This window comes from Coloeus monedula (genome assembly GCF_965178545.1).
Source record: "Coloeus monedula genome assembly, chromosome: 6".
Taxonomy (NCBI): Eukaryota; Metazoa; Chordata; class Aves; order Passeriformes; family Corvidae; genus Coloeus; species Coloeus monedula.
In genome coordinates this window covers 48,947,841-48,962,860 of record NC_138786.1, presented here as the reverse complement: position 1 = coordinate 48,962,860, position 15,020 = coordinate 48,947,841, and the positions used below count along the sequence as shown (strand labels likewise).

General features: G+C 38.3%; 1 protein-coding gene across 1 annotated transcript in view; it reads right to left on the bottom strand.

Moving 5' to 3' along the window:
- SLC24A4 (solute carrier family 24 member 4) overlaps positions 1-15,020 on the bottom strand; it is a gene marked incomplete at both ends in the record, with an annotated part of 83,520 nt that overhangs the window by 29,108 nt on the left and 39,392 nt on the right. The window contains 2 exons of the mRNA XM_082284538.1: positions 349-423; positions 1,627-1,703. Of these exons, the coding sequence (XP_082140664.1) occupies positions 349-423; positions 1,627-1,703 (152 nt within the window). The remainder of the gene's footprint in view (positions 1-348; positions 424-1,626; positions 1,704-15,020) is intronic.

Sequence of the window (15,020 nt, the reverse complement as noted above, 5' to 3'; positions counted from 1 at the left end):
TTCTATCTACGATATCTTTTCAGAAGTTACTTTTAAAAAAAGGAGTACAATAATAAACCCAATTCATCCATAACCCATACTTCTCCTAGTTACATGCTTCAGGTATTTAAGAGTAGGCTTTGCCATCCGATCTCATTAAATATTTGATTTTTTTCTGGTTGAGTGTGGCCAGAGGAACAAGTATGCACAGACCACTGGTTCATTTTTTGATGGAAGCTCAAATCATTTGAAAAGGATCAATGCCAAGAAGTTGACAGGAATGTCACAATGATGACACAAAATTTTTGGTTCTCTAAATAATATTCACTAATTAAATTTCTAAAAGAGTAATGAGGTTCTTTAACATACCTCACAAATTTTCTCCAAGGATGGAACAAAGAAGTCATCACATACTATGGCCAAAGCATAGAACATATATAGAGCCTATAAAGAAAACAAATTCAGGGATACTTCAGATTTTTCCTGTACGTGAAAAGAAGAAAAAAGGCAATGCTACCTTTATTCAAATTAGCAGAAATATACAGCTTCAATTTCTATTCTATTCCAAATAAAAATCTCCCTGTTGATAAATTTATGATGTAAAACCAGATTTTTGAATTAAGATCTCATTTAGAACAAGAATGTTTATCAGACCCTAAAATATGAAAGGTACCACAATTTGACAGAACAGGATGCCACAATAGATTTTATAAAACGAAAAGTAACGGGTAAAGCTTACAAAGTTATGTAGCCATGCTCTATATTTTTAACTAACTATCAGACCAAGTAATTAAACAGAAAGTAAAACCAGGCTGATTAACAATATTCAGGAAACAATTACACCTGGAAATAAGTGGACCCTGGCCATGGATCACTACACCAAAAACTCATTGGAATTATCCTTTTTCTCTGCATACACGTGGTTCTCCCACTGTCTTAACGCAGCTTTATGTGCTGTGCCCATGCAGTGGACCTAATCCTGCTGTTGTCCATCAAACACAGCTCCTTCTTACTTTACCCTCCCTGAGCTGGAAATGATAACCAGGAGCCTGCAGGCCTCACTTGCTTTGTTTTTACTACAATAGAAAATAAAACTCCACATGGTATTTTCCACATTCTTCAGGGTTGGTTTGGGTTTTTTTAAAATTATAATTGCATCTATTGCATAGAGGCACAAAAGAAAAGAAAGAGACTCGAGAAACTTCCACATCATGCTCGATGTCATCAACGAAGGAATCCCACACTCTGTTTACACAACATGAAATACAAGTCATGTGATCCATTCTGCCAGGATTTATCTCCAAGGGGATGAATGAATTGACACTGCATTCAGACTTGCATCATTTTCTTGAATCATAGTGTAATAGAATCACTTAGGTTGGAAAAGATCCTTAAGATCATCAAGTCCAACCCTTAATCTGACAGTATCAAGTCCACCACTATACCATGTCCCCAAGGTGTTACCTTTTAAGAATTTGTACTCATATAGACATATTAGAAATACTCAAATCAAAGTATTAAAAACTTGTTGATACATACAGAACTCTGCTTAGTAAGGTCACTATAATGATTAGTATCTTATTAAAAAAAAGAGAGTAAGTAACATAAAAGGAAAACAAAAATGAAGCAAAGTAGAGGAAAACTTACAGCAATGATATGAAGCAGAATTCCTCCTTGCTGACGTTCTTTATTTGTAAATAAATCTTCAGGAAACTCATTAATGGCTGAAAGAAAATTATATATATAATTTTTTTAAAATGTACAGCGTGTAAAAGTGGAAGAATGAAAAATAAGGATGCATCTGTAGAAATATGACCAAACAAAAAGTGTCTCTTCTGATGTATTACATTACAGCTTGCCACTTCAGAATTTCTTTACTGCTCCGTAGTTTTGAGACACTATGTAATCACAGTTGACATTCTTACTCTTACAGGAACACAGTACAGACTACTGGTCAAGATGCAGCAATCTGCAACGCTTCAATCTATTTAATATGTTTTATAAACGTTTTAAGATGCCAACAGAAGCATATACGCATGTAACAGTCAAGGAGGTTTCTTGTAGCAATACACTGCTATATATAGTAATATAGTAATATCTAGTATAGTAAAATACCATTCCCTCCATGTAATATCATTCCCTCCATGAGAGCAGAATACTCTTCTGGAGTAATACTGAAATACCATCAACTTTAAAACCTTCTTGTCAAATTCATTAACTGACAAAAGGAAAATTTTTCAGAGAAGTTATTCTCCACCACATGAAATAATGTATGGTAAAAAATTAGTAAGCATACAAAGCATGTGGTTTTTAATAAATTCTGCCTATTAAAAACTAATATTAACCAAAGTGATTAGTAACTAAAAAAGCAATAAGGAAACTTCTCCTGTGGGAGAAAAGACCCAGATCTCCAGGTGCTGGCACCTTACACAACATGGTTGCTCTTACATCACTGCCTAAAATACCATGCCCACATGGATGTATTCAGGACACACACACTACTTTTCTCATTGCAACCCCCATTTTGTCCTCTGTCTCCTCCATTCAAGCTGTGGCTGTGAGAATACTCATAGGACAGCAAAGAACAGAGCCCTGGCCCGAGTCTCTAACAATGACAACAGGACCCTGCATGAGGTTGATCTTTTCACATAATCGGATGCAAAGACATGCAGCTCCCATCACACGTGTTTGTGCCAGAAGTGCCATCCCCTTACTGCCACCATACAGCACAAGGAATATATCCCTGTCCCCTAACTTGGCAAAATGGATTGGTCATCTGGGAAGCTATTACCTACCCAGTAATCTCACTTGACTGTATAGTATTTCACAGTACAACGCTAAAAAAGATTAAGTTAGTATCAACTGAGGTTTCAAGAAGCATGAATAAAAATCACCATTTTTCTACTCTTTCTAAGGTGACTTTACTTATCTGAAGTTAATACCAAACAGGAAATCAGAAGTCCCAAGGACATCAAAGGTAAGAACCAGAAAATAAAAATGAGCCTAGGCATCTGGTCACAAAACAAAAGCAAAGCAGCTTTACTGCAAACTGCCCTGCTTCATAGACAGTGGTAACAGTATATTCTGGTGATAATAGTATTAGTAATAAGTAACTACCTGCAATAAATACCTGCTTGTCTCACAGAGGTAATATTACATGAATTAACATGAAGACAGCTTTTCTCAAAGATAATGCTCCTCTCTACAAAGAACTCATGGTGTGCAGCTGTTCTCACAAGGAGACTATTCAAGATCTTCTTTAAAAGTCAGGGAAATTAACCAAAGCTCTGGAGCTTGGTAGGCAAGATTGCCTCCTTAATGAAATGGCCACCTACCAGTGAGTTCCAAGGTACAGTATGGAGTTTTACAGTATAAACATTTGCTGTCTTTATGGCTTTATTATCCAAATAACCATAGGTTTGGTCTAACTCTCATCTATAAATTCTGTATACCTTATCTACTATTTATTTACTAGCTATATCATGGCTTTAGTATTTTAAACTATTTGTTTTCCTTACCAACTGCTGTGATAACCTGGTTTCTCAGAAAAAAAGCTGTTTGGATTCCCTTGGGTCCTATCTTAGGCCTGGGGATTCAACAAGATGTAACTGAAGGGAGCAGTGGCATTCCCTCGTCTGTATAAGCTGACAGAGGGAATACGACATTATCAGAGTTTGAGAGAGCAGTCTGCCCTCATGGTACAATCTGATGTGTGTGCACAGCAAGGCACTGCTCTGCCTCACACAGAGATATTTTCTTGTATAGGGGAGAGGGAGTTATCTGGCTGTCTGAGTGGGAGCTACATCTCCTTGGTTTCTACTGAAAAGAGACAGAACAGATGGGAGAAGGAGATTAAATGAAAAGCAGTACATCTAATGGGGCTAACCTTTGCCAAAAAAAGGAGGGGAACATACACCCATCATCTTAAAACCAGATAGAAATACAGAAATATTTATCCTGCTGGTACCGTTGCAAACTCACGGCTCCTGCAGCTCATCTTATCCAGCACAGATCTCAGGAGGAAGAGAGGGCACCAAGAAAGCCAAGTCTATACTGAAATTGCCATCATTCTGTAGCTTGTTCCCTCTCTCCAATCATTAAATGAGTGGGGAAACAAAAGCAGCTTAATCCAGTTATGACTTGGAGGGGACATCACCACCTTTTTCTCTGACTCATGGAGATAAAAAAATCCTTCATTATGGCATGACAGAAAGGATGATTCACCTTTGATAAAAAGCTCTGGCTGAGCTGCCTGTGGCTAAAGAGCTACACAAGACTTGCAAACAGCATGCCTCAGAACAGAATATAAGAGCAGCTGCACAGCACAAGCCGCCTACATGGCTCTGGAGCAAAGACCTGGCACGAAGCAGCTGGGGCAACCCCGGCATGCCGGTGACACCTGCCCTGACTTAGGCTGTTAGCAGATTAATTCTGGGTACCGTGGGAGCATTGTTTCCACATGCCCTACCCATGCTCTGACAGGCAGACTGCCAATGAAGTTGAGTTTCAGAATCCCCTAAGCCTGACAATCATCTCAACAACCACGTGGATCTGTGGTTTTATAACCTGCCTTGACATGTGATTTCTTCACCTTATTAGCAGTTGATTTACTCACAACAAACACACCAACTCTTAACACCTGCTAAGCGTTCAAGCCCGCTACAACTCTCAACATTGCTCCTCACAAGAAAAATGGATCTGTAGATTTTTGAAGGTTGTGTCCGATCAGCTCTGCCTTTGCAGGAAGAGGGTTAGGTACAAGATGTACACAAAAGCTCACCGCCCCCGTTAATGCCTACATCTTGCTCCTCCTGTCCCGTCAGGACACATTACAGCTACAGATTGCAATGCCTACCCCTTCACCCCGGCATTTAGAGACTGCTGATCATCAGACTCACCCTGAGAAGAGCTGTAAGGGGATGAAGGATAGACAGAAGACAGAATTACATACTTCCCCTTTAACTCCTTCAATAATCATATTCACAAGCCAGCTTGAATATTTCAAGTTTGTGTCATTTGTTTAAGCACTGCAAACAGCTTTAGGCACCTCTGCACGTAAGTGTATTTCTGCTTATGTACAATTCCCTTTCCACATTCCAGATCTTCATCTTCCCCAGGCCAGCGGTTGTGTTCATACACATGCAATTGTGCCTCAGTGACAGGAAACAAACTCATCACTGTGTGCAGAAGTGAGCTTCCTTGTACCTGTCAAGCAAATGCATGCATCATTACCTGGTGTCAGCAGCAAAATGTCAACAGTTTTTGACAGGAGTTGAACTTGCAGCAGACTTCATGGTACTTCAAACTGCACTAATTTATAATTCTGTACTAATCTGTTAGATTTGTTTGAAAGCCAAAAAATCATCACTCTTTCCAACAACATCTCCCTGAATGCAGGGGTCCTGTATCAGCCGAGTCGCAATAAATAGGATAAGTATGTCTTAGAACTACTCTTGCTTTTAAAACATTTGTGACTTTAGCCCATACTGCTCTTCAAAATCAGTGCAGTTGGAAGATCCTTACAGAAAGATGGTTAGCGACTTGGAAAGCATCCTCCCATATTGTCTGTACCATGAATGTCAAAAGGGTCGGTCCCCTGTCTTGTTTCACCCATTAGCTCAGGTGCAAGTGGTACAGTCTCAGAAGGACAGTGGTGACCTCAGAACATGTAGGTAATAGTCTCACGGAATGACATAATACACTCATCTGATCCTCTTGCACAACCTGTGCACTGTCAATATTGTGATGCTAACTGTGTACTTGAGAAAAGAAAAGTGGGTAGCTTTTGCTCATAGAAAAGTATGGACTTTAGTTATGTAATGTAGTGTCAATACTGGAAACAAAGTCAAACCCAAAGATCTTACCATCACAGTGAAACTAGTTTACTCAAATATAAAATGTGTCATATGATATACTTTTTAATAATACTTCCCAAATTAGATATAATGGATTTGAATAGTCATTAGAAAATCACAAATGTTCCAGGGTACATTAAAGGTATGTTTTCTAAAGAATTACAGGAAGCCTAAAAAAAATGAAAAACATAAACATAAATCTCAAATTTTAAAAGAACTCTTCGTAAAATCACAAGGTAGTATGCCCTTAACTAAATTGTCAGTGAAGAAAAATGGTACACTGGGCAAGTGCATCTAAACATGAAAGCAGGTAACATATAAATCTTATGAGGACCAAAGAAGAAATAAAGAACAGTTCACTGATAATGTTGGATGCCATCTGGAAAAAAATAAGAATTACCGAGCTTTAAGCTCCCATTCCCATTAGACAGCTGTTTCCAGTTTTCTGTAGCAGGATGACTTGTGGGTTTTTCCCCAAATGCTCAGTTCAGTTTCTGCTGGATAATAACCCATGCAGCAGTCTTACAGCAAATGAGGAATGGGTTATTCAAAGAAATACATGTTTATTTGAAAAATTCTGCAAGGATGCTTCTGTAGAGATAATTCTTTAGTAAACTCGTCTCATGGATTATACTACCTGGGCAACAATAAGGCATCCAAATGAAGTGCAAAGAAATTATCTGAAACACCACCCAACTTCTTCAAGAGGCATTTGTGCATCCATGTAAAACTACATGATGCCAAAGATCAAGCTTTCTATTTGCAGGAAAAGTACCATCTGGCAGGAGGCACACTAAGCATCCTCCTCCATACCCCTCACCTCATAAACAGTAGAATTATGAGCAAATTTTATCTCTCTGGTATATTAATTCAATCTGCATTGCTCAATCAAAAGAGGATCCCCAAGTGTGACTATATGTGCAACGGTAAAGTGGCAGCTTATGAAGCAAATAACTGACTCAACTCTCGACCATTAAATCCATTTAATATATGACTGTAAAGAATGGTATATTTATGGTACATATATATTACTCTCTTTCCATCAGTATGAAGTTATGAAAATATCTGTACAAGACTGGATTAGCTACAACAAAAAGTAGAATTAAGACCTTATTAAATCCTGGACCTACATTGAGTTTCTTTTCTCTTTTATAAAAAAAGAAAAGTATTCGTACTCATTAAGTCAATGTCAAATAATGAAAAAACACATTAAGAATTATCTGTCAACCAAAAAATTGAAAGGCACGATGAAATCCCAGTTCCTGATCCAGGGAGTCAGTGATGACACAAGGATACACAAGTAGTGCAACATGAGGATGCATCAGCGAATCAGAGAGAAGCATTTCATGTATTAGCTTTGTGTTGTTTTAATGTCCTCAAAATAACTCTAAAAGGTTCCCATGGTTTGGGATCATGTTTTGTTTGGTTTTTTCTCCCTGGCCTCCAAGACCATTCATACAACTTCTGAACTCTTCTGGGATCTTCTCTTATTAGGACACTAGTTTTCCCGACAAAACATGTATGTATCCTTCAAAACCCCACCTATGGACACCAACCCTTTTATTTTACACCTCAGATTCCTAAACCAGGGTACCAAAATTAATTTTCACCTTCTCCCCTTTTTTACTTACTGACTCATACTGCCTCATGTCTGTTTACACCACTCTGAGCCAAGGCTGGCAAAGCAGTTCAAACACTGGCAGGGTCCAGCACTGGTGCAACTTTTTCAGATACAACATGTCATTTCCCAGCTCTCGGGGAATAATTCAGGTTCTCAGAACTGAATAAGCACTGTGGAATAATGTGAACAGGTTTAAATTTTACTACCTCTTGACTGTTCTATGAATTAACTACAGACATCAGTTACCAGTAAAAAATTGTGTCTTCTACATGGAATTTGCCTCTGCTTTCCCATTCTGAGCTTCATACATTTTATGTCCCCTCTCCACCTTCCTCTCATTTTTTTCTTCCTGAAAGTCACCGGTTTCTATGGTCTACAGCATCTTGTTTCATATGAGGGAGATAGCTCTCTGGCTCTGCTGGGTTTTTGACTCAGATTGGCTGTGTTCTTTTTAAATACAGGTAAAAAGTGATGTCCCTGGCAAGATCACCTTTTGGAAAAAGGATAATGACTGGATTAACAATCAATACTGTGACTCACATAAAAAGGACAGTTATTAAAAGGTCAGGCAACTTTTCATCCCTACAGAAAAGAATCATTCCTTGTGTTTTTCACAGGTAAGCCTTCCAGCTGCAAACAAGCTGGAGAATCAAACACCACACTATGAGGTCTCCGTATTATCAGCTCAAGCTCAATTAAGGTCTTGTTTTGAATTTTCTTTTACTCCCCGTCAGATTCAAAAATCTCTTCCAGAACTAAAGGATGGAAAGTATTTATGCTAATTGTTCAGCCTCATCACTTATAAACTCAATTTGTTCACCTCACAATAACGCCAAGAAGAAGCTGCTTTGTCTGACATGTCAATAGCATCTTCAAGGGGATTTCACTACAGATCTATTCATAGACTGTATTGCCAGGGGAAAAATGACAACCTGGTTTCTGTAACAATAGGCTTTGAAAATCAACCAGACAAGTCGTAGCACTTCACTGAAAAGATTACAAAAAGTGTAACATAACTTTAAGACACTGTGGACTAGTGACCCCCTTTGAAACGACCCACTCCATTTGGCACAGAACAACACTTTTACACATACTGGGTATTAACTCGCCAATTTTGTTACTGAGTATGCTCTTACATATACTGTTGCATTATGCCTAATATATAGCTTGGCAATCAGAGTAGACCACTATCTCTTCCTTGGTTCACAAAAATTACTCTCTCAGCAGAGAACAAGGAACAACCACCAGAGAAGCTGCCCTTGACAGATTTCCCCACACTACAGAATTTCATAGCAGGAAGAAAATCTTCCCTGTGCTGCTTGAAAATGCAAGCAAGAGGGATCAGTTAAGTGAATTTGGTTCAAGGTAGAAATCTTCTTCTCTGAACATCTGAAGACCTCATTTGGCAGAGGGATGCATTATTAGTCCATTCCAACATTACTCCATTGGTGCCACGTGAACAATGGGATCAAAACTGCCCTTCAAAAAGTAAAAGCTGGCTACCATTTCAGAGCTAGTAAGAAGGACGATTGCATCTATGAACAGATATAAATGAAGTGACAGGAAATAACATCTTTCCTCATAAAATATCACGGAACCTTTTCCATTAACATCTCTGCTTGCAAAATGACTACAACAGCACTTTTCTGTACAACTGAGCTCCTCCTACCTGTCCTTCTTCAGGGTGGTTACTACCTCCTTACACACATTGGAGACAGACCTCAAATAACACAGAATATGAGGCTATTTCCTGCCTGGTACACCCTCAGTAGAAGTGACAACCACATTCAAATGGCAAAATGACTGGCAAAATTGACTTGATCCAAGCCAGACCACAGATTAAGCTTGAACAGCTGATAGCCAGAAAAGCTACCAGGTTACTTGAAAACTGAACAGATCACATGCAGAAAGCACTAAGAAGAAAGAAATAAGCAACCACAAGAGCTGCCACAGCAGCTATCATTCAGAACAGAAGTGCATGTTAAACGTAACTGTGCTATTGTGCCTTCAGTACAGTTAATGCATAATAATAGGCTTTTGAATCCCTTCTACTTCAGTAAAAGCTTCAGCATGGCTCATTTAAAAGCAGCTGTATTGGCACACACCATTCTTTTTCCCCAAATGCATGCATAAGGAGAGGAAACTTAATATTTAAAATATACCCCATCCAAATAGGGATTTTAACCCTCCAGTAAAACTGTTACATTCTCCAAGTTGAAATAGCACAGAAACTATACCAGGCTAAGATTAAGTCAAACAAACTGCTTTTCTAGAAACAAATGGGCATGAGATAGCAGAGCAACAGCAGACTTTAAGTCATATTAAGACCAGAGAAAGGCATAAAATGAAGTTGGGCATGGCTTCATTTCCTTACTTAGCAGCTTCTCTTTCTAGATATAGAAAGAAAATTAGGGAAGGCAGTTGTAAAAAGACCTACTCAAACATTTATTCCATCCATTCCAACTTAGGATTGTTTCCAACAGTGAGTTTTCCTGTGCTTTGTCCAAAAAGCTCCTTTAACCAAGACGAACAGGTGAAATTCAAAGATGCTGCGATAAGGCAGAGGCCTTAAGGCCTCTTTGGTGACCTTTCTGAGGCCAGAATACCCAAGAGAGTTCAGTACAAGCAAGCCAAAATTTTCAAGGAACTCAGACGTCCTACCCAGCCCTTATAAAAATCAGGCTGTTGATGCCACAAGCTGCAATCTGCCAGTTAATTCTCTGAATTTTGTTTTTATTTTGGAAGGAAGTTGAATTTTGAAAAATTAATTCAAGTTGCACCTACTAAGCTCTCAAAAAAAACCCCCTCCAACAGTGTTAAAAACCTCTGGATGAAGTCAGGCTTTGAAGTCAACTATTTAGTATAATTTTTGGTTCCATGCACCCCCTTGGTGCTTTCAAAGACTCATTTTCATATGGAAATCAGACGCACAACAGTTTTTCCATGTGAGCCATGCTCATGTGGAATAGCCAACTCTCATTACTTCTCTGTAAAACATATAATATTCGTTTTTTTACTTTTTCTGAAACCATGGTCCTGAAATCATGCAATTATGTAAGAACATCCACTTTCACTTAAAACAAAAAAAATCTGCTTCAAGGCTTTGTGTTTGTAGAAGAGGACCTGAGCCCAAAAATCTAAAAATTTACAAAACCCAGAAGACAAACAGAAAAGAGACCTGGACTTGTTTATCTTTTAAACAAACATCACAGTTTTGCAGGGCTAGGTTTACACTTTGTGAGCACACAGGATTACGAGCAACACTCCTCAGTTCATATGCTTTATCTCCAAGTCACAAATACATGAACGTTCCAGCATGCGGTTTCTGTTCAAAAATATAAAATTATGTCAACATGTTTCTTATGCCACAGACTAACATCTCCTTCACCTTTTCCACATTAGTAATCCCATCTAAGGTAACTGAGAGTTAAATCTCCAGCTCCTATTTCATGATTCCTTTACTACACAAATATTTTTTCAAATGGCAGATTTGCACTGTCCTCCCCAGACAACATCCCTTGGAGCATTTTCTCATTAGTCTAGAAACTCAGTAAGAAGCTGTAAACAGTACTGCAGTACTTCAAGAACAATCTCTTTTAGGTTCTAGCCTCTACTACATACTTCAACAGCCTCACATTTGATATGAAATCTAGTAAGTAAAAACCAGCTTTCTTAGAAGATCTGCAGACTTATACATATTAAGCAGCACTGGAGATTTGAGGGAGGGAAACTGATTTATCTCCTAAATGCATAGTAATTATTCCAGAGTAAAAGTGATCTTGATGTAGAATAGAGGCAAACAGCAACAGAGTCCACTGTTGGAAAGTAGTAAGATAAACATGACAATAATTTCACGATCCAAAATTACAGTCCTTCTCATGCTGTGTTCTAGCACACGGAATCCTATTCCATGACTATTTAGTATCTGTAAATAAATGTTGCAATGAAGCTCATACCAATTCACAGAAAGAAGAGACAAACTCTACTTAGAGCAATGGTACACAAAGCGGAGTACAAGGCCAAAAGCCACTGAAGTGAAATGAGCAGAAGGAAAGAAATAAGGGGAAAAAAGGTACATCGATTTAGTAATGTCACAGCCCAATCATGGGCCCAACCATCCATACAGGTTTTTTTTAGACTTTAGAAGTTAAGCGTAGAAGAAAGTACAGTTTAACACAACACGTCTCTCTTTAATCCAGCTAGGTCAGACACCATTAATAGGGGAAGTACTGTCACACAAGCTTCAGCTCATATGGCACAAGCCCAGCTGGAAGCCTGGATATATAGGTCATAGCTGGAGCTTCTGCTTCACTGCTGCTGGTACTAAAAATAGCTCACTTAAACTCAGGTATTTCTCCATTACTGCAAAAATTCTCAAGCTGCAAATTTGGAGTGTTGCTTTGTAAAACCATGCATCCCAATCCTGTCACAATCCTGTGTGCATGTACTGTCTGAAACCAAGCCAGAGGGCAGCGCTTCTCATGCCAAAGTAGCCATCAATAGTGCAAACTATTTAAAGAGTGCCAGCAGATTTTAATTTCTTTCCAAACTTCACTGCCTGACAAGCAAATTATTGAGTTCTCTCCAGCTTATTCTGCAATGGTTTACTACTCAGTATGCACATAGACTATGAGGTAACATTCAGCAGAAAATCCCAAAAATGAAAAATATATTTGTACCTGATGGACGCTTGCAAAAGGCTTAACAGGCACCAAACTATATTGTCCGGCCTTGAGAAGCAAGAAAGGTGCATTTACCTGGACCATCAGAAAGGCACCACGGGAAACAATCACTGTCTATAAATATCACTGAGGTAACTATAAAATAAAGACAGAGAATTATGGAGTCTCAGAACACGGTAGGAAAAGAATCAGCATCTGAAAGCTAAGGAAGGAGGAAAAAAATCAGTTAAGTATATGCACTAAATTCTCGACAAGAGGAGAAAATGACATACTCATCTAATCATACCCAACAGCAGCACATATTTAGGCCATATATTATAAAGCACTTTCTGAGACCATATACATCAAATTTGAAAAATCTCACAATACCATCCAAAATTTTCTTAAGAAACATCACACCAAGATGGTGCCCACAAAATACACGTAGATATAGCTTATTCAAAGGATGTTTTTGAGTCTGGTCTCAATGAGGCGAGACTCCAGTATTACCCACATCACACTCTGCAGTGCCATTCAACGAACCTAAACACACAGCTGCAAAACATACAGAGTGCTTTCACTTCGGCCCATATAGGAACAACACTGCATTACTCTTCTTAAAATAAGCTTGTCTTAAAATAAACTTGTATCATCTTCATCTCATTACATCAGGTAGTTCAGAAACTGATTTTGCTCTCTTAGTACTAGTTTAGATGAAGAGGCAACTCCAACTTTCTAACATATATTAGAAATACACAGAACATACATATATATTCTGTTCATATTCTCTCTATATGTATCTATTTAGATTTTCCTCAAACAGGTGAAAAAAACCCAACGTGCACAAATAAGGTGGTTCCTTGTACTCCTGCTGTGCACCAGAAAGCAGAGACAGTCATAACAAGAAATCTGATAGAATATGACTGCAGAAGCAGAAGGTGGCTGGAAGAGTGGTCAGAAAATGAAAAAATGTGGACTAGGACAGTGAGTACTTAAGACAGCAGAGCCTCACCACAAACTTCATCTGCTTTCACCTGATGTAAGAAAAACAGAGCCTTAAACTGCTGATCTGATCAACCATATCTCATCTGCCCAGAGAGCCAGACCTAACATTTCAAAACTTCTTTATATGCCCATTTTGGATTACTAAATCACTAACTTAATAGTGCCACTGTGCCAATCTCTTTCACAGTCAGAGGGAAAATGTATGAAAGTGCCTCATACTCTTTCTAACTCTCTTCACCAGCCTGGCGCAATGTAGCTGATGAATACAGCAAGCCAACTGACCTGTTTGTGTATTTCAATTTACCTGGAATCAAGGACTTGTAAACACCAAAGGACACTACCAGACAAGTACCATTTTCTTTCTTCTGTGAAAATGCTTCTTCTGGTACTTGGCAAACAACAAATACTGTGCATAAAATCTTGTACCTGGTCTGTGAAACAGTAAGGCCTGATAAACCTTTCTTGCTTAATAATGGATTATGTCTTTTAAAATCCTTAACTTGAGCATGGCAGTGCTTTGATTCCAGTTGGCTAGCCTGTCAGAAAGCACTAGTTACTGCTTACTTCAGCACCTCTCATCAGCCACTAATACAATCACTGCAGTCATTCAATCACTGTGTGAAGCTCATGCGTTATTTTCCAGCACAGTTGCTCTCATCGATGTTAAACTAATTCCAGATAGATCATTCAAATTAATTTTGCAGTGAAGACACAAGCTGAATGATAGAACATGATTTCCCCAACTGCATGGTCTAATTAATGCCACAGTTGGGAATGGTATGTACCAGTTTGATTTCCAGCAGTTGTTCCATCCACTAGACAAACCTCTTCCCATTCTTACAGTGTAAGCATATATTGTGGTTTAGTACAAGACTGGGCAGTTAACCAAGTAACAGCTTGTTTTTAACAGTTTGGTTTTTTCTTCCTAAATTTAACAGTTGGGAGATTTTGAAATGTGCCTGCAGATGAATCAACAGCTTAAATGGTTCACTCAGCAAAATAATTGTACGGATTTTTTTTGGTCAACATGGGGATTTTAACATATTTACACTTTGCAGACATAAATTAGAGTAAAACTCATTTTAATTTCCATTCCCTTTAACTCTCATTTCTTAACCACATTTTTGCTGAAAAGCTAATACTGAAATTAAGAAGCATAGCTCTAAAGAAGTTAATGGAGCTCTGCTGATTTACATCAGTTTGAGATTCCAACCCACATATTTTGCTTTAATTAGAAAGGTTCAGAGGCATAAACAGTGCAAACATTTTAAGTGCATAATGTTGCTCTGAAGTTTGAGTTTAGAACTAGACAAAAGAATTCTGAAGTAGAAAAACTGTTTGGATGATATATTTCAAAAAAGATAGAAAAGGTTTTCATGGTGTTTCATAACAATTACACGGCACAAATCAAGGACCTAGATTCCATAATGGGCTGAGTGCTCCATCCGAGTAAGGTCATCAGCACAAATCCAGCCCACCAGTTACAGAAGTTCCCATTAACATTGTCTCATTTCAATTACACAACTTCTTTTTAGAGTCAGGCACCTATTTAACTACTCTGATAAAATTCCTGTGATAATCTTATCAAAAATAAAGCCTCCAAGCAAAGACATATATGCCTTTGCAGTTATTTCACTGAAGAGAGTTCCAGCTATAACTAAACAGTAAAACTACATTCTGTTAGACTACAGCACTATTTACGCTGAGAAATAATTATACTTGTATATTATACCAATTATATATTACATATACACCAGTAGCAGGCAAAACAAAATTCTACTTACTGAGAAACATATGTTGACAATTTAGCCATTGTACTCAATGGCACTGGTGTCCTTTTTCCAATGGATTCACACCATTAACAGTTCATGCAGCTACAACACCAGCACAGGCTGTAGA